The sequence below is a fragment of the Emys orbicularis genome, chromosome 22, assembly GCF_028017835.1.
Source record: "Emys orbicularis isolate rEmyOrb1 chromosome 22, rEmyOrb1.hap1, whole genome shotgun sequence".
NCBI classification, from domain to species: Eukaryota; Metazoa; Chordata; order Testudines; family Emydidae; genus Emys; species Emys orbicularis.
Window position 1 is genome coordinate 23,189,852 of NC_088704.1, and position 20,981 is coordinate 23,210,832.

Sequence of the window (20,981 nt, forward strand, 5' to 3'; positions counted from 1 at the left end):
CTTTAGAAGGAGAAACCTGAAGAGCTGGAAGAGGCCATTAGGGTTGCTGCAGAGCTAGAACTAGCCATAAAAGCAGCAGAAGGAGGGGGCCCAGGTGCACGGCACTGAACTGGAAGTTACTGCTGCTACAAGAAAACAGGAATCAGACTTCGGAGAACTGACGACGGGCATGAGAATGATGCAATGTGTTCTTAACCAGCTGAAAGCAGAAAGGGAGCCCTTTAATCCTGAAAAAACTGGTGGAGAAGACAGGGACATAGGAAGCAATTAACTGTGACTGACAGACAACTTCTGGTAGAAATGCCCACAGCAGGATAGCTCCTGGAGGCAGGGAAACAACCAAGGGAAGGAGCCAAGGCCAGGCCCTGTCTGCAGATCAGTAAGCTCAAAATGAGAGACTCTAGCAGCCAATAAGCTTGGGCCCAAACACTACACCATGGGCGAGATCAGTGGACGTGCATGTACAAGTCTGGTAGACTCTGGGGCACAGGCTTCCATTGCACACTCATGATTGTGGGATTCGGTCACTGAGGCAGACTGGGGTGGGGTGGTCCAGGTTGCAAACCAAATTCAGCTCAAAATCATGAGAATATGGCAGGTGCTGGTGTGTGGGAGCCGCTGGGTGGAGCCTTCGACCGTCACTAGAACTTCAGGGGTGAAGGAGCCTAAAAGAGAAAGAAGAGGCAACTATTTAAAAAGGAATTAAAAATAAGCCCTGTAAAGAAGCTGATAACTTACTCAGTTCTGATATTTATTTCACCATTATAAAGATGATGCAAATGTTCAGCGGGTGAATTTGCTTTCTCTTAGTCCTTCAGTTTATGTCATCCAAATGTTGCTAATATTTACATGGGACTGCTCATTTTAAAATATTTATAACATATAGTTTCTAATAGTTTTAATATTTAAAATGTTTTGGCACTAAAGGGAGCTAAGCTTGTTTGCCAAAACGGTTAAAAGAACCCAAAGTGTAGTAACCAGAATCCAGGCGTCTGCAGCATTTGTGCTCTCTTCTCAGCTATTGTCATTCTTTGTAATCTTGGTGCAAAATCCCTCCCTTTAAACATAGCCAATCTATACATATGTATGTAGCTATTATTCATACCTTGACATCTGAACTGTAGCTGGAAGGCAGAAGCCAGTGCTAATTCTGTTGTATAGATCATCTGTCACTGAATACCACATCCCTTCTTCTCTCACCTGGCATGCACTCACATCAGTTCCTTCTCAGGATTTGAGTGCTTTGCTGTTACAGCCTTCTTTTCTCTAACACAACATTGCACAGGGCAGAAATCCTATTTTTCATTAATTGTTGAGAAACTAGGACTAGGATTCATATAGAACAAAGCTATATGCTGGGAGGTCTCATGTTGCCAATTGTAGTTAAAGATAGATATTTACATTTTAATAAAAAGACATGAAAATAATTAGGAAACTAGAATAAATTATCACGACATAGGTACCCCCAACCCCAGGTGTTAGAATCACTGACTATTATTTCATGGCTTAGTGTCAGATCCATGAGTGGCATTCTCACTTTATGGCAGCATGGCAGGAGCACAGTTCTATGGGTCAATATGGTTTCTTTTAAATTTTAGTGAGCCAGTATGGATTCTTCTAAATTAATCCCGTTTCAGTTCTTCATCTCAACCAAGGATATAAACCAGGATTTATTTGCAGATGAAAAGAGATACCATTCAAGCTCATTATCTCCTCATATCAAATGAATCAATAGACTGAGCTGGGGACTCTTCTACTCATTGGACAGTGGGGCACACTTTGGGCCCAATCCTACAAGTTGCTGAGTACCCCTCCACTCCCATGACTCCACAGGGCACTCAGCAACTGCAGGAGCAAGGCCACGGTTAGCCTGTTACACTAATCCTACAGAAATTCTAGTTCTCATTTTGTGTGTCCCATTAAAGGGCCTTGGGTTTTCCCCAGATGTTAGATGTGTTAAAGAGAGCACTGTAAAGCACTTGGTCTCTTCTTGATGTTCATAAAAACCTTCCCATGTTATTGGCATCAGGCAGAATGAGCTTTATGGTCTTAATGAACAAACAGTTGCATTTTCTCTTCATGTGTCAGTGAGATGGGCTAAGTGTCAGGGAAGCTGGAGCTTAGAGACAGGGCAGGGAGTGTTCAACAGTATTTTTCAGTTCAAGAAGATCTGATATTCTCTAACGCTGCTGATTTACTCCCCTTTGGTTGGTATATTTATTTCAGACTGAAATAAGATCCTGCTTGCCTTTTGTATGCAATTTCAGCACCATCCTCCCGCAAAACACAGCACCACAGAGGTGACTTTGAATATCTGCTGTAAAGAGGAAACTCTTCCTTGCCCTGACATTGCATTAAAGGGAAGCTGACAGGCTTTTATTCTCCTATCTTAAAGTTTCTTCTCATTTGATGGGAAATGTTCGCTGGATTCTAAATATCTCATTGTTGGATGACTCCATCACTGAGTAAATAAAAAGAACAGCCCGAGGGTTAGTATCCCCTACGAAAACAATGTTGTGTGCTCCTCAGCAGGGTCAGCACCATTAAATAACCAACTGATGCTATTTCTGGAGCTGTGCTGACAGTACTGCTGGTGCTCCTGCCCAGATGTAGATGCTTTGATAAGACAGGGTATTATGCAGATTGGAAATATTGTCTAGTGCTTAGAGCTCCTGCCTTATAGTCAGGACTCCTGGGTTCCATTCCTGGCTCTGCACCTAATTCACTGTGTGACCTTGGACAAGTCATTTAATGGCTACAAAAATGACCATTGTCGGCAACTGTTACCTCAGAACCAGTACTGCGCACCACTGAATTGCCCGTGTAGAAGGAAGAAAATTGTTTCTATCACCCTTACAGAAAATGAGGATCAGCCAAGTTTCAATCTCACTTCTGGGAGTAGTGGTGGAAACCATTTTTTCTCCTTTTATACTAGAAGTAAAACTATTTTCATTACCTGTGTGAGGGGGCTCTTGCTGACAAGAGTTTCCCACTGTAAACTGGGCTAACCTCAATGAGTCTCAGTTCCTTATATGATGGGGACTATTAACCCTCAGATGTGAGAGTTAATTAGTTAACATTTATCCAGCACTTGGAAGAAGTAAAGTGGTGTATAATGGCTAAGTATTATTCTAGTCAACACAATCTGTAGAATAAAATGCAAAAATTAAAAATTAGTTAAAAAAAATCCACGACCAGGAGAAATTGGATTGTTCCCTCCCCCCCCCCCCCCCTTTAGTTGTAGAAATACTGATACTGCTGAGAGGCACATGACCACTCAAGGGAAAATAGCTCATGAAATCTGCAAGCAGGTTGGTCAGTGGTTGCAATCTACCATTTAAGGGAAAATGTCAGAACAAGAATCTTCTTCAGTAGGAGGGAGTGTAATATCATACTCCCTCTCTCCATTAAAAGCCAAAGACGCCAGAAAAGAATATTGCTTTCTTGATAAATACAGTTTGGACAGGAATTGTACAGGGATCTTTGAAATTAATTCAGCTTTGGTTGGTTAGTTGGTTTGTCCTGGGTTTAGCTCACAACTGACAGCAATGTTAAAAGTTCTAGCATATTGGAAATCTGATTTTCTTGCAACCAAAATCCCTTAGCCTCATTGATTCCCGTTCCCAAACAAGTAGGATTCAAATCAACTTCATTAACAAAATGTCATTTTGGCATTTTATGTGTAAAATAATGTATTGTGAAATTTTTAAAGCCAAATCCATTGATTTTTTTTCTGTGGGATATGTTATGAAGGAGAGTTTAAAAAAAGAATAATCTTGAAACAAAAGATGGAAAAATACAGACCAAACCAGCTTCTTTGTTGCATGCCTGGAGTCATAGTAATACAGTGCAGTGTTATTTGCTCTGACCTTGTCTAGATGTCTGAGCTTTGAGTAAATACAGTAGCTTATCACTTAAGTGGTTATTAGGAGAATCTAGGTAGTTTAATAAGTGGTTTTGAAGGCAATGGCTCCAGCTTTGTGATGCTGATTTAGAAAATCAAGTCATTTGGTTTCAGTAACATATCTGGTAATGTGCGTGCATCTCTGAGGGGTTTCTGTGTAGTGGAAGCCAAAGGAAATGGTCATGTAACATTTTTATTTATTTATTGCTTCACTCAACCCTCCCTAGTGCTTTGGGTGCAGGAACAATGTTCAACATAAGGAACCCTCTCAAGTACACGTAACCAAAACCCTCTCTTCACCCCAATCTCCACCTGCCAGCCCTATCCAGACCCTGCACGGAGAAGCACGTCTTGCTGCATGACCTGATGGTTAACAAATGTGGACATTGGAAAGCCAATGAAGGCAGGAATTGAGCTCTAGCGCCAAGGATCCTCACCTCACCAATGCTGAAATCCTGGCCCAACTGAAGTCAATGGGATTTTACTATTGAGTTCAATGGGCCCAGGATGTCTCCCAAGAACACCCTTCTTCTAGCTCCCTCCTGATTCACCCCGGGGGCCTGTGACATGAGGCTTTAGCGGATCCTCTGGGCCATTGTGAATTTAAATGGCATGTTTTGGCCAGCTTATAGATTCCTGACCAATGGAATTTAGAACTGGAACTAACAACCGACTCAGAGCCCCAGTGAGATGTTAGCGAGGAGAGTGTGGTGAGGTTTGCAGAGGGTTTTTACTTGGCTCTGTTAATTGTAACTGAACGATGCTGTGCCTTCTCTGGCCTAGCTTCAAATTCCCGTTTATTGTAGGAACCTGACTGGAATTCTTCTAACAATTGGTTGTTCTCTATATTTTGGGTGAATTCAGTTCTTATGAAGATGAGGCATGAATAACTTTTCTGTGAGTCAGTCAGTGCAGGCGGATGTAGCACAACCTTTTTATAGAGCACTTTGCACCAGCAGGTCGCTTTCGCGTCACCCCCATTTTACAGAGGGGGAACTGATCCACAGATAGTGGAAGTGACTTGCCCAAGGTTACCCAGCAGGCCAGTGGTAGAACTAGAAATAGAGCCCACGTCTCCTGAATCCCAGTCCAGTGCTCTCTCCACTACGCCACACTGCCTCCCTAGTTGCCATCTCATGTTGATTGTTTCTACTTGAAATAATCTGAGAATTCTATGCCACAGGTTCTCAAAGTGTAAAGCAGGGAGGGGTGTAAAACTCTAGTTTATTAATGCTTTAAACCTGTGTAAATGTTTATGAAGTACCATTCTAAAGTATAGGTGTAATTTGATCTGGTATTCTGTTTTACCAGCAAGATCTATTCAGGGTATTGATTTTAGTAAATACCAACATAACATAGCATATAATGTACTGTAGATACCAGGCCACTCCCTGGAGCAGGCTTACCTTTCTTCTAACCTTTGGTTACTGTCTGAACAGTGATTTCCTTCAGTAACGCTGTATCTCCTTTTTCTCCCTAGTGCCTATATGGCTGTTATGTCCATTCGTCCATCATCCCCACTTTCCACAGAAGGTGCTACTGGCTTCTTCAGGTAAGGTGACATGAAATTTTTTACTGTGTTTTGTTCTATAGAGATTTGTATGGCTCTGGCTTTCATTGCCTCTAGAAAGTGATCTATAACTTTCTCTGCTCTTTGTCTGAAAGTGATGCGGATGTCTTCAAATTAATAAGTATTTATTCATAGCTGTGAGATGATTTTTTTTCTCTCGATAACTGTTCAGCAACATAAAGGTGATAACTGTTTAAACATCCCCTACACACAGAGACAGCTAATGAGAGTGAGATTTCTTAGTGTTTCCTGAAATGAGATGATGTTTTGGACATGAAGCTATTCACAGGCAGTGAGGAGCAAAGAATGCTGACTGCTACATGAATATGGGATGTCACAGGAGCGAAAGAAATTCTATGTTGATGATTAGGTTTTTGTTTGAAAATATTTCAGTGCAGAGTATGTGGCAAATCATAGTCCAGGAAAGTGGGGTTCAACCTTTGTCCTAGAACTCCTGTACAGTTTTCAAATATTTCATCTTACTAGTGTATGCTTAGTAAAGTCCCTTGGAAGTTTCAAACTGAATTCTCATCACATTCCTACAATGTGCAGAGATATTAGTTTGCTGTTAGAGGGTTTTTTAGAACAGTTGGTCTGTGCATGCTGGTTATTTATGGTGGGCTTGCACATGAGTGCTGGATTGTGTGTGATAGTCAAGGATTGCTGGCCTTTTTATCCTGGTTCATTATTGTTGGGTTGTTCAGAAGTGCTAGATGGCGCTAATTAATTTTCTTCTTCTTTTGTGTGTGTTGTGTTGTGTCTTTTAGCAAGTCAGAATAAAGTTAGACAGAGAGGCACGATGCATAGTCAGTGCTTGGCATATCCAATCTGAGTCACTGCAAACTGCATTGAGCTGGGGTTTGGTATTCGCAAGTTATTAGCCCAGCTGCAGAATTTTTCATTATTGTTGTTATGATGTATAAACACATGCCTTCTACCAGCTCATTTGATCAGTGTTTGGAAGATCTCAAGCAGCTTTGTAGCAGATTCTCTTCCCTCTCATTCAGTTTTCCCTCCCACAGTTTGCACATAATCTCTGTGCTTTTATAATTGTTTCATTCAGACCTTTGAACTTTATTTCCCCCCTTTAAATTTGCTTACTATAAATAAGTCAATAGAGTCTGGTAACAGCATATGATGAAAAAATGTCATTGCAGCCTGAGCCCGTATTCCACCTGCTTGAGACTGCAACCTAATGTAGCACCAGCTAGATCCATGCTACCGGAAAGAGCTATTGAACACTAGTGGGTTTTACGGTGCATCAGCTCAACAACAGAGTGCAGCATTTCCTCTAACTCACAAGATTTTTGCCTCCTGTAGCTGGAAGAGCTGCAAAGAAGCCGGTGTTACTGTTGCTTAGCTGAAAGGATAGTACTTCTGCTTTGAGATCCACAGACTTTCCGTTCATGTCCTTTCAGGGACAGAGACTCACTCACACAGTGCCCTTTGAATATACGTCCGGTGTATGTAGTAGGATACAGCTGGCACTTGGAAGGAAGGGGAGAAGCCTTTTGTTGGTACGGCTAAAGGAGCCATTATAAGGTCGCTGTTCAGTGCACTGGTCTGAACAAATCGCAAACTAAACTTAGTAAGAGTCCAATGTGCCTTAGGCAGCAGACAGCTGTTTGTTTTATTATTTAACTTCCGTCTCTGCTGGTGTCTGTGTGATGGATGATGTGACACAAGAATCCGATTGAAATTCTAAATTCAGTCAGAACTCTGTGCACAGCACCAGTGTTTGCATTCACTTCCCCCTGCTGCGCTTCCTTCTGCGGCACTCTGCTTTCCTTGGGTTACTTAGGTGCTCCCTCCCGGCAAAGAAGGGGCACAGTGGCAAGAGAAGCAGTCAGATCTGTCCCTGACGGCTCTCACCAGGGATGCTCTGGGGGTCTGGTGGGATGGTTCAGTACCTTAGGTTTTCTTCTCAGTCCTTTAACTTATTCATCTCCTTTTTTATCTGCTCCTTTGTTGTTGTTCCCCTGTTTGCCATTCACTCTCTCTTCCCCTTCCCCTAACTCCCAGAAACACAGGGAAATCTGCTGAAAGAAATTGCTATAAAGAGTGAGCGAGGTAAATGTACGAGAATAAACCTGTAGCCTGAATGTAACAAATGTAAAAAAGACCATTTTCTATTAATGTCTCTGTGTAGAGGCTTACCTCCCATAGTCCCATATAGTGCTAGTGAGCGAAGATATTACAGAGTTTACTCTGTGTTCAGAGGTGCATAGTTGTCAGCTGTGCTGTTACTGGTTCTGCACATACCCTGAACCACAGACAGTTCCTGGAATAATTAGCCTCCTCCAGGCAGTCATTGACTCTTCCCCATTAGCACTCACCCTTCCCTCCTTCCAAATCAAATCGCCTGCTGTCCCCAAAGCCTGACAGGTCCAGAGCTCTTCTCTGTCCCATTGCTCCAAAGGGTTTTTATTTTCCCTGTCTGTCTACACCAGCCCTGTGAACCCAACTCCAGTGCTTCGAGGTACCTAGAGCCTTACCAGATCACTGGAGTCCATTTCTATTTCATGAGTGTTTCATAGCAACTGAACAAGCTTGGGGAGGAGTCCTTGTCTTCCAGGAGAAATGCACAGATTAGGAACCTGAATACATCCTTTATCCTGTGCATTGTAGAAAATGACTCAGAATCCCAAGTACAAAACTCCAGTCCAAGATTTATCTGTGACTTTTGCAGGTGGAAGATGCTAGCTAATGCATGGTGCTGTAGCATCATACTGTCACACCGAATGGGTAGGGGACTGGGGTCTCCCCGCACATTGTTTGTCGTCTTGAAATAATCATAGCTTCCTCATTAAGGAAGTTAGGGCATGGCGAGTTTGACTGGATTGTGGTCTTATCCCTCTCAAGCACCTCTGGGGCCCTGCAGGATTATTCCATGTCCAATACACTATTCTGTAGTTTTTCTCGTCCAGTTTCAAATGTCTCAAGCCATGAAGCTTCCATCATTGCCTTAGAGAGACTATTTTACACCCTCACAGATCTCACTGTCAGGACATTTCCATTCAGCCCTAATCTACCAGCCTAGACAATTCCTGTTCCCTCTCGGTGTTTGCATCTTTCAGACACTTGTGCACGGTGTGTATGTCCCCCTTTACTCACGGTTTGGCCAACCTGTATTGGTTCGTGTTTAGCTCCTTTCCTCATAGGTCAGTCCCTCCAGCCCCTTAATCACTGTTTCTGTCTTTTTCTGTATTTCCAATACTTTTGTCTGCATATTTCTAGTGCTGAGTTACCCAGCACTGCAGACAGTATATTCTAGGGGCAGTCTTACCACCACCACATAGAGAAGGGACTCACCTTCTCGGTCACCCAGGAAGCCACTGTGTATGCTACCCAGAATCGCCTTTGTTATTTTGCTGCCCTATCATTAGCAAACTCCTATCCAATTAGCTGTATACGAATACCACAGGTCTCTTTCAGCTTCACTGAGTACTGAGTTTCTCTCTCCCATTCAATAGGGGTGTGTGCTGACTTTTAGACAATCCTCCTTCAATCTGATAATTGATTGGGTTTGAAACAAGTGAACTGGAAGTACATTTCTTATTATCCTATTTATAAAATGTGATGCAGTACATTTTGTTGTGAATGTTGTATGCTCTTATTCATAAACAAGGACACATTGTGCCTTCATTGTATAAGGAATAGGAGTTTGTGATTCATTAAAGCATCTTCCAGATATAAATGGGCATCCTTCAATCATGCTCTCAAGGTTGTGCAACTCTGTAAAAGAAAGGAGTTAGCCAAGAATGGATGACCCTCATTCTAATAGCTACACAGCGCTTCTCTTCAGCTCCAGGATGAATACAGGGACAAGCAAGATCAGAAAAAGAGAGATGTTATGATGCCAAGAGAAACTTTGATGAGTTGAGCCCTTTTTATCCCTATTTCAAAGTTATGACAAGGAAGTTGGTTTTGGGTTGGAATGTAAATGACTCCATAGCACTCCTACACCTCATTCATCATTTCAGATTTTAACCAATAGGCAAATATGTTTTCAGATTTGAAGGCCAAAAGTTAGGTGTCTAAATCCTGAATAACTGGCCTGATTTTCAGAGGGGCCAAGCACCTGACTTCTGTTGCAGGTCAGCAGCCCCTGTTCAAATGTGGAGTTAGTTGCCTGTCTTTAGGTTGCTGACAATGTTGGCGTCCTCCTCAGACAGTTATTACATTTCCATACTGATAGAAACCAACAGTTCATAACTGTGCAGCCATCTTCCTTTCTATGTAGGTGCTGGGCTTCTCTCAATCTACAGATGGGATCATTGTCACTAGAACAGTTGGTTTAAATGGGAAATTAGTTAAACGGCAAACATGACTATCCCTGCTCTTCAAGTTTAAACATAGTAACTTATCTATCTGTTAACTTTGATTGTAAGGATACTGCCAAATGTTCCCCAATTTTTCATTTCTATTGGGAAGTTTCTTCTCCAGTTCTGCTGCTTCTTCAGAAGGGCCTGATGCTGTTTTCCATAAAGCCACGTGCCTGCACACAAATAGTAAATCTCATAGTGAAAGAAAACTTACTTAAACGAAGTATCTTTTTAACCTTCATCACATGCTTTGAAATAAACAGATATCGATGATAAGGACTTGATGGCTTAACAGGACTGGGATTAGGATACAAAACTTTTCATTTCTAGTTCACAGGTTTAAATATGGTACAAGATGGTAGCAATAAGTCAAATACAAAACAGTAGGCAACAAACATATGGGCTAAAGGAATATAAGAACTGCCATACTGGTCAGACCAATGGTCCATCTAGCCAAGTATCCTGGCTGTGACAGTGGCCAGTACCAGAGCTTCAGGGGATAGGGGGAACTGTCCAGAGCAGGACAGTTGGAGTGATCCACCCCATCTTTCCCTCCCGGCTTCTGGCAGTCACAGGTTTAGGGTTGCCCCAAGCATGGGGTTTCACCCCTGACCATCTTGGCTTACAGCCATTTGATGGACTGATCCTCCATGAATGTATCTAGTTCTTTTTTGAATCCAGTTATACTTTTGGCCTTCATGACATCCCATGGCAATGAATTCCACAGGTTAATTGTGCATTGTGTGAAAAAGTACTTCCTCTTGTTTGTTTTAAACCTACTGTCTATTAATTTCATCGGGAGACCGCTGGTTTTTGTATTGTGGGAAAGGGTAAATAACATTTTTCTATTCACTTTTTCTACACAATTAATGATTTTATAGACTTTTATCATATTGCCTCTGTTGTCTCTTCCAAACTGAACAACCCTGTAATATTTTTAGTCTCTCCTCATATGGAAGCCCTTCCATACCTTGATCATCTTTGTTGTCCTTCTCTGAACTTTTCCCAGTTCCACTATATCCTTTTTGAGATGGGGTTATCAGACACAGTATGCAGGGTGTGGGTGCACCATGGATTTATATAATAGCATTATGATATTTTCTGTTTGATTTTCTATCCTTTTCCTAATGGTTCCTAACATCTGCCCATTGAGATGAAGTTTTCAGAGAACTGTCCATGGTGACGCCAAGATCTCTTTCTTGGAATATGGAGGATTCACTTCCTGACAGTGAAACTTCCCAAATTTCCCAAGAGAAACAAATTCTGCAATAAGACTGAAGTAGAAAATTACAGGCCCATTAGCTTGACATCTCCAATACACAAAATAATGGAAGCTATTTTGAGGAACAGGTTAAGTGGATACATGTACTAATTTAATAAAGGACAATCAGTATGGATTAGACTGAAAAAACCCTGTCCAACCTCTTCATCTTCTGAAGGGATCACAGACAACTCTGATAATAGCAATGCATGAGATGAGATGTCATTTATTTACATTCCCAGATAGTTTTGGATGAAGTTTTAAACAAGGCCTTTGCTCCAGTTGTGGGTTGTTTTCAGATGTTGGCTTCAGCCTCAGAACTTGAAAACAGTGAAGACTGCTGAAAGAGTGGTTAAAAATGTTTTTAAACAAACTATTTCAGTGAAAAGCCCAGTAAGGTTTCTTGGACCTGCAGTTAGAAAAGTACAGCAACTTTTCACCTCTGAAGTTCTGAGTCCAGGTTCTCACAAATTCTGGGTTCACACCCACAAAGGACATTAATTTGGAAGAGAGGTCTAATCTGTATCGCTCATAAAAATGCAACAACATAAAACCACCTCAGCACACTGCAGATGTCTCTAGGATCACCCCCTAATCCACTAGGGATTGGAAACCAAACAAGGCTTAGAACCCACTCAGACTTGCTTTTCTCAATAATAAAAATGTGGGCACACATTCTAAGTTCTTCGTCACCTCTCACAGGTGTATATTTGTGCTGCTTTCGCCAGGGCTGTGATGTGTTCATCACAGTTTTTGTTGCCATTAGTCGATACAATGACAGAAACAGGCTAGTGATCGATACGGGGCTGAGCATCAGCGAAGCATAGGCCTTGTTCCAGCTGCTTGAGATGCCTTTTGCTTGTAAGGGACCTCGGTGACTGCGGAGTGGGCTGACTCAGAGGCAGGATCTGAATAGTTTACACTGGTCCCAACTGACCGTTCCCTCCATTCACAATTACTCTCATTAAAAAGACCAGGTTCTGCAAAATTCTATCCTAGCTCCACTCAGGAGAATCTTTTCACATAAATAACTTGCTTTCATTATGTAATATAAATTGCTTCTTCCTGTTTATAAGCAGGCTGGGGCGTCATACTGCTGCCCCCAAAGGCAGAATCGACTGAAAGAGGCATTTGTGGCAATAACATATAATAAGATAAGATTAATCTGTTTGCAAATCTCTCAGAGGAGGGGAACTGATGCTAGACACAATTTTCTTTGTTTGTGGGGTAGGTACTCAATTCCCTTAACACCTTTTCATTCTGCAAAGGATGCCATACTGAGACCCATCCAAGCAGATGGTGGATGGAGCTAACATGCTGGAATTCTCCATGCCAAGAGGGGCTCTGATGATGACAGCAGTGCTGCCGGGAGGATATTTTGGGACCTGCTGTATTCTGACATTTTATAGCTTAAGGCTGAGCAGGTTAATGGGCCAACTAGTCCTCTGAACCATGGGGTTGCCAAGTCTAGGAGGGGAAAGAACTGCGGTTTATTGGCCAAGACATCTGGCTGTCAGTGGAAGGCACCACGACCTTAACCATCGGTCAGAAATATTTTAGCATGCTGCATACATTTTAGAAACTGAATTACACTTTCACCAGAGAGGGTACAGAAGTCTTGGCAGCCCCAGGGCAGTAGCTACTCATTCACCAACTCTTCTGTTGGCTCAGGTCAATAGAAAGCATGCTCATCACCATGGTCTGATTGCAGGGCATATAGGTTACTTATGAGCAATGGTGCGTTCTTAAAGAAACATTATTTCTCTTATAAAATATATACACAAATTGTTCACATCTTTTCCCACCCATTCCACTTCCACACTCATTAACTATATACCACATGTCCACCTCTCATTTATACTCCCAAGGACTGTATACAGCACCACATTTTGAGCATTTTATTTTTTTCTTCTTTCACATTTTAATAGTATTTAATGCAGTGGTGGGCAACCTGTGGCCTGCGGGCCATATATGGCCCGTCAGAGTAATCCCCAGCAGGCTGCAAGACAGTTTGTTTACATTGACGGTCTGCAGGCACGGCCACCCACAGCTCCCAGCGGCTGCGGTTTGCTGTTCCCAGCCAATTGGAGCTGTGGGAAGCGGCGGCCAGCACGTCCCTGCAGCCCGCACCACTTCCCGCAGCTCCCATTGGCCAGGAATGGTGAACCGCGGCCACTGGGAGCTGTGGGCGGCCGTGCCTGCAGACCGTCAATGTAAACAAACTGTCTCGTGGACTGCCAGCGGATTACCCTGACGGGTTTCCCACTACTGATTTAATGGATTATTTTCATGCCACAAAGCAAGTATATAAATGGCAACATTTGGCATTCTCCAGTGAAGCAGTACTGGGTTGGGTTTTTTTTACTGTCACACAACTACAGCAAAGTTAGTTATTTTCATGGAAAGGAAATTTGGAAAGGAGCCATAGAAGGGGTTATTTTGGGATATGGAGCCTATCATCTCTGGGATTTGTCCTCAGGCCAGGTCAGTACCAGGTGATGGTTGTTCTGTGGCACACAGTTTGTGAAATGAGTTGGTGGATCACAGTCCAGTTCCTGTTGTCACTGTTGACCTCACAAAAAACACCATGAGGCAAACATGCAGTCAAGCCAGGGCTGCTTGCGCCTGCCCAGCAGTGGGTGTTGTCCAGGGTTCTCCGCTCGGTGCCCCCCTCTGACTTCTTGTTTTTGACCCTTTGACCCTCACTCCTGTCCCTGTTTTTTCATTTGTTTTCCCCCAAATTCAGCTGAGACCTGGATCCATGACTCCTCCCCTTATGCTGGGGGAGGGGCCTTTAGGGGTGGGCAGGCTTGCACCCCCCCAGACTCCCGACAGGTGCCCTTGCAGTGGAGCTGAGGTGAGTCAGTACTCAGGCGTGCAGGAACAGCTCAGCTGCACGGACTTACCCTCTCAGCAGAGCCTGCAGTGACTCAGCCTATCCCTGAGCCCAGCCTGGCTCAGGTATTTCCCCAACCCCGCCAGAGCTGCAGATCGGTCTGTGAAACAGCACTACTGCTGCCTCGCAGTGGAGCAGACTCTCGAGACTCCGGCCTGCTCTTGCTCCTGTTCCTGCCTCGGCCCTGAGCCCTGTCCCGCTCTTGCCCTTGCCCTACGCTGACATTGCTCCAGCCCCGTTACTGACCCTCTCCAGCGTGGCCTCCGCTTTGACTCTCCCTGGTCCCTCGAACTCTGACCACCCGCCTGTATCTGGACCGTGCTACGGTATTGACTTGGCTTGTCACTGGACTCTGACCATCCAGCTTGTCTGACTTGGCTTGTCCCTAGACTCCAGCTACGGTACTGATTCTGGCTTGTCTGTGGACTCTGATCTCAGTTCTGACCCCAGCCTGTCCATGGATCTCGATTCCAGTGACATCCTTGGCCCAGTCCCGACCCTATGTCTGACTTCGACTTCTGCTCCAACCACTAGAGCTGACTATCAGAGGTAGCACCTGACAAACAGTCTTTTGCCCTTCCTTCTTGGAATTCCCAGCATAAAGGCCTAGGTTTGAATGGGCCATGCAGGCTGAAGTCCCCCTTATGCATATGCATTACACTTCTATCTTCAGGTATGTGCTTATATCCTGTATCTCTATTAAGATACAATTTATTATATGTACAGCAACCCAGATTCTTTTCTCATGCACAGAGCCTACATACATGTGCAGTGCAGCCAGTCTTCTCTCCAAAGAATGGTAAAAGTAATTTAAAAATCCACAATTGAGCTCTGTACAAAGTGCAATTTTCAAAGACTCTTATCTAGACCAAATTCTAGCCAGGTTTGCAGGTTTGGCATTCCTTCACAAAAAGGGATGTTTCCATACAAAACTTTATCTTCTGACTCCCAGCTATTTCAGCACAGGGGCTGTTTGTAAAAGTTGCTTGAATTGTTTATAATGGAAAAAGCCTTGACATTCTCATATGGGACATGGTCCTGAAATACCCCCCTTTCCCTTTAGTCCCCCCAAATACTATTTATTAGTTTGATGTATTTTTAAGGATTTTGAATGTTAAACAATTGCTTTTCCGCGCTAGAGGACAGTTGATCTAATTGCAGTAATGTCATGTGGAAAGGCAGCGCTTTCTTCTCTAGTTGCATTTGAGCTGGGAGTCTGACTTCAGGCTGCTGCAGAGTATTAGACTGATGCTGCAACATCTTTGAGAAGTTAGAAATGGGTGTTAATTTACGCAGGCAGCTTTAGTGTGTACCTGTAGGGCTGAGTGACAGCCAGCTCCTAACAAAAAGATGGGTGATGTTCAATGAAATAACAGCCACAACAAACAAGGCACTTTCATCTTCCCGGGTATTTTCTTCCAGGGCCAGGCCAGCAGATTCATACTAATAAATGTTTTCAGCGTTTGCTGTTGCCAAAGAGAAATTGCCCCAGCCTAATTTTCAGGAAACATCATTGTTGTTTTAAAGTGGTGCTAGAGAGCTGTGATCACAGGTTGCCTATAACACATGCAACAGCTGCTGATTAGAGACAGTAAATAAATCTCCCTGTGTGGAATCTTCTGTTATTTTCTGAAGGATTCCCGCTTTTTTCAGATGTTTTAAGCTTTCTTGATAATGCTGTGTTTACACCCTTAATTTTTAAATAGGTTTTTGTAATTGTAAAACATACATTGTAGTTTCTCTGCCAAAGATATTTACCTTCCAGCCTCCATGCACTGACGACCTCTCATTTACTTGTTGGATGCAAATGAATGAACCAGGACAAAGCGTTATTTTACAACATTTTTTCATATTTTTTGTTTTAAAATTTTCCCATTCTAGTAGAATAAGTTCATGATTTGTACAAGAAACAGATAAAGCAATAAGGCTGATTGTGTTAATTCCCGTTAGTAATTGTGCTTGCTGTGGATGAATCTTTAATAGCACCTTTAAGAGATGCCACTACAACGCCCTTTAGACCTTTAATTTGCCATATCATTAGTTATGAACTAGTTGGGAATGTCCTCCAGTGTCCAAGTATCTAACTTAAACCTCTACAAGAAAATAAAACAGAAAATTAAACTGAAACAGCTACTAATATTTGAGGTCCCAAATCAAGCCAATATCTTGTCCTTTTAACTTCCCATACATTGGCTGTGAACAGATGACACCTAGAAACACTTCCAAAACAAACAAGCAAAGTACACCAAAAGCAGCCATGTTGGTCCCTGGTGTACTGAAAACAAAGGAGAGCTGTCTCTGCAGTGCTACCCTGACCCATTTCACCACATCCAGATAACATATAACATGCCCAGTGGTCCAAAAACAATCTCAGAACCAAACTACCTATAACTTAAACAGAAAAAGCAATTTAAAAAAATCTGCAGGCTATTGGAGATGAGCATTTCATTGTTACTTTAATTACTTTGGGGTAGCTGATATATCTCTAGTGTTCATCTTTCTTCATGGTATCCAGTGAGGGAACCTGCCCCTGGAAAAAGCAGATATTCTGCAGTTCTTGCAAATTCTCAGCAAACAAATACAATTTCAGCCTAGATTGCTTTGAGACATTTTCTGTGTGCCCCTATGAAAGTTGCACTACACCTAATTTAGACTTGGACAGGAAAGCTATCTGAATGCTGAAAAAGCTGATACTGCATGATAAGGCTGCCTTCCTTCAGAGGACTCCTCTAGGCTCGCATGCACTGAAGTGTCAAACCAGGTGCCACACATAGTAGAATATTTTTTTTTTGGCAGTACCTATTAGTTTCATAACAGAAATTCAGCTGTTTGCAGTTAGTCAAATAAAGAAGCAGTATTGCTTAAATCTTTTCTTGGGTATGAATAATGTCAGGTCCTCCTCAGGCTCATGAAAAGATTTCAACAGTTAGCTACTGTAACTGAATTCATTGGCTTGTTTGACAGTAAAGGGATTGTGTAAGAACACAACTGCTGTGTATGTTTAGATTTTCAAAATGACACCAGACTTTCTGTCAATGGAAAACAAGTCTGTTTATATTCACTATGACTAATGCAGCAGGAAATTTAGATTCTTGGCCACAGTCAATTTTTAAACATTGGCATAGTTCAATAACAAATTATAGAATTCCCGTCTGTCTATTGGTAATTAGCACCCCAGGAATTTAAAATGCTGCTAGCTGCCAGGCTCCTATGGCTGGCTGCTGTTTGCAAAGATTATTGGAAACTCTCACCATCCTTTCCTGTTAATGCTGATGCATCTCCTGCCTTTTCCACTCTCACATGGCAAGTCTACAGTCCCTGAGCTTGTTGGATACTCTGAATTGTTTGTTTTCCATCCTGACGCCAACAAATTAGTTTTTCCCATTAAATGAGATTTTCCTGATTTACTTTAATTTGCTTATGTTAAAATGCTGTAAATGGGGGAAGTGACATTACAATATGGATAAGGTCTCCATTTCTCTTAGACTCAGGGTCAACAGGGCCACACCAGGCACATGAAGTCTGTCCTAAAGGGTCATCCTAAAAGATCTTGTGAACTTCACTATTGGTTAAATATTGTCTCTTTCTTGAAAGATAGAGAGAGTTCAAATTGGTGCCTTTTCTGTAAGTCTTGACTTCACAATGTCTTAAATGGAGCTAACTTGTATATTTTATTTGCTTCCCTTTATTATTTGTCTTTCAAAATACCTTCCTCTTTTGCTTCAATAAGTGGATAAGAAAACAACTACAATCTTGACAAACAGAGGTCAGTGACCCATCATAGGACAGAATACAGCTGACTTAACAAAAATATCCAGCAATAGAGCTGGAGAAAATACTGCAAAAAATAAAATGAATTGTGAACATTCATTCAAATGAAACCTGCATATTTGCTCAGAGAATATTCATTATTTTATTCATTTTCTATTAACACTTGTAGGAGTGAGTTTTTGTGGGCAAACTTCTTTGTGGAAGGAGACAGTGTCGTGAATACCTGTAAGAATGGGTATTCCTCCTGGAAGTGTTTACATAGCCATCTTGACCGGTCACACAGCACAGACAGTGAATTAGTCATAACCAGTATTTGAAGGCAACATGTAGGCAGATGTCTCTTCCCATCAACTGTTCACTGAATAATTTCAAATGATGTGCCAATTTGTAAATGTCAGAATTTGTTCATAGGTAATTCACAAAGTGGGGGCAGGCTAATTCATTGAATTATGGGTTAGCTGGCCATAGTGTGCCTAGCCCTGCCCAGCAGATAGCAGAAGCCTCAACAGTGGGTGGATTTATGAGCAGTTGTCCGACAGTATCTAACCATGGGATGCAGTGATCTGTCCAGTATGAAAGAACTTGTCGTGTTCAGTGTTGGAAGGGAGTGGGGCCCACGCTCTGGGTCACAGGGATGTTGTCTGCAGAGGAGTTGCACAATTCTAGAGTGCCTCCAGCCACAGATTTCTTTGGCAATGAAGTCAAAGAAGTTTTGCCATTGGCAATGCAGATTTGTACAGCATTTTTTAGGAAATCTGTACAATTCATGTGCTCCCATTTGGGCACAATTTGTGTGGATCATATGCGCCAGCGTTGACATGGTATAGTTTTCTCATGCCAGCTAGTGGATTAGAGAACATAATGTAAAATGTATGACAGATACCTGTGCCACCACAGGAAGTTCTGAAAAGTGAATGAGGAAAAATAGGCTCAGCAGAAATCTAGGAACTCTATAATATAGTATATAAAACAATCTCTGATGGACCTCTGCTCTTTGGCTGTTCACCATTGAAGTTGTAAAGAGCCACAAGATTTACTGCAGCACCTACCACAATGGAGTAAGCTTAAGTGACATTCTACGGCAATGTTGCACATCTGTAGCACCATACAGATGCTGCTGTTCTGAGCAGGCATAGTGTATCCTATAAGAAGCAAGTGAAAGATTCTGAAGGAGAGATTCTAATTATCTAATCATCTACTAACAATATTAAAACAAAATTTCATTCAGTTGTGCATGTTTTAGCCATCTGTACCTCTTAGACTATCTCTAAGCAGACTCTAAAAATCAGAGACTCTAAAATAGTTTTTTTGCAATATATGTTCCTTTAAACTTTTTTCTGGATTTTCTTCTGATACTTGAATATGTATCTGTTGTTATTAATGCCCACATTATGCTACATGTTTCCCAAACATAAAAGAAACCATAGTCCCTTCCTGGAAGAGCTGCACATCTGAATGCTGTAGGCAAAAGAGAATCAAGGCTTGTAAATCCAGTTCAGATGTTTTCTTATGCACAGGCTGTGGCTGTCCTCAGAAATATTTCTTGTTTCTGCTGTCACCTTTGCATCAGACATCCCTTCACATTCTGGGCATGAGGCAAAATAGCTCTTTCCTTTGAAAAAGAGTCCTGACAAATAAGCATCTCCTCGTTATCTCAGAGCTTTTGCCTTGCTGCGTAAACAGCAGGTTCTACCATTCTGTCCTAAGTAACAAAAGACCGTTTCGAATTTTTGTTTTATATAAATTGGGAATATTAAAGCCTCATAAAAAATCTTGAGACTTTTTGCACAGTAACAGTTTTTATGTTTCATTGGGGTAAAATAGAAATGACTGGGCAATAAAGCATTAAAGAATGTGCACTGTATGTGGGCACGTTAAGTGTGTCCTACATTATTGAAACAGTGACGTATTCATCTAGGCACTCAGCATAATGAGCCTTTGCAGTTTTTTGTTATAGGGATAAAAACTGTTGGCATTATACGAACACGTTTTCCCAAAGTGCGAGTTTTAACCTATACGATCAAATGATGAGTGTATTGTAGGATAACGAAGGAGGACACCAAGACTCTAACCGGAGGCAGTGTGGTCTGGAGGTTTGAGCACACAATTGGGACTCAGGAGGCCTGGTTTCTATGCCCCGTGCAGTGGATTTGTTGTGTGATCTTTGGCAAAGTATATAAGCAATCTGAGACTTGACTTTCCCCATCTGCGAAGCGGTGGTGATAACTTCACTCACTTTGAGTGAAGCATTTTGAGATCTGTTGTTGTTATCTATATTACCAATAGCATCCAAAGACCCCATCATTCCGGTTTTATTCAAACACACATCGAGGAACATTCCCTGCTCCTAAAAGTTCACAATCTAAGAAAATCTACAGATGAAACTATAAGTGCAAGGTATTATTATTGATTCCAATGCGTTATTGGAGGCTTCAGGTATTAATGGAGTATGAATTCAGGTCTGAGTACTGAAACCATTAATTGACTAGGAGTAGAAAGAAACTTCCCTTACGGGGAGGTTACTGCATAGTTGCCCATTATGAAGTTTTTCACATATTATTTTGAAGCATCTAGAAGTGGCAGTTGTCACAGACAAGATACTGGGTTAGATGGACCCCTGGACTGATGCAGTATAGCATTTCCTGAGCTCCTAAAATGCTGTGAAAAGTGAAATCAGAGCCTAAGGTTTTACAAGTGTTGTCTTGTTTGTAATTTTCGGAATTTCTAAGGACTCTGAATTCCTGGTTCTTGGGCATGCTGTTTAGACTGCCTAGTTCTGACTCAGCTTCTGGCTTTTCATTTTACAACTGTGCTGACCAACTCGTATAGGAAGTTAGGTGAATTTGCCTGAGATCACATAGCCTTTGTCTCCTCAGAATTAGGACATATTTAGTACTTACCTTGGGCAGCAGCTCTTTATATCCTTGAAATTCTGAACACACACTAACTATTATAGGCCCAGCCTGGCTCCAACTTTTGCCGTGGCCACTATACTTCATTGCCCCATAAAGAGAATATGGTAAATAGCAAATAGTGCAACATCCGTTGACCACACTGCAGTTCACAAGATATTATGGAAACTGTCATTTTTGCTGGGGAGAACTACACTGATTGGAAATGCTTATAGATGGATATTTATAGTAAAGGCACGTCAAGAGGCCTGATTGAATATCCTTAGAGTAACATTTTAAATTTAAAGATACTGTTGACTTGACCATAGGACTGTGTATTTTGAGAGTTTTACTAGACGCATT

General features: G+C 42.0%; 1 protein-coding gene across 1 annotated transcript in view; it reads left to right on the plus strand.

Annotated features, from left to right (window-relative positions):
• The window catches only part of CAMTA1 (calmodulin binding transcription activator 1), a 929,563-nt gene that overhangs the window by 533,334 nt on the left and 375,248 nt on the right, over positions 1-20,981 (plus strand). The window contains exon 5 of the mRNA XM_065421212.1: positions 5,385-5,456. Within this exon, the coding sequence (XP_065277284.1) occupies positions 5,385-5,456 (72 nt within the window). The remainder of the gene's footprint in view (positions 1-5,384; positions 5,457-20,981) is intronic.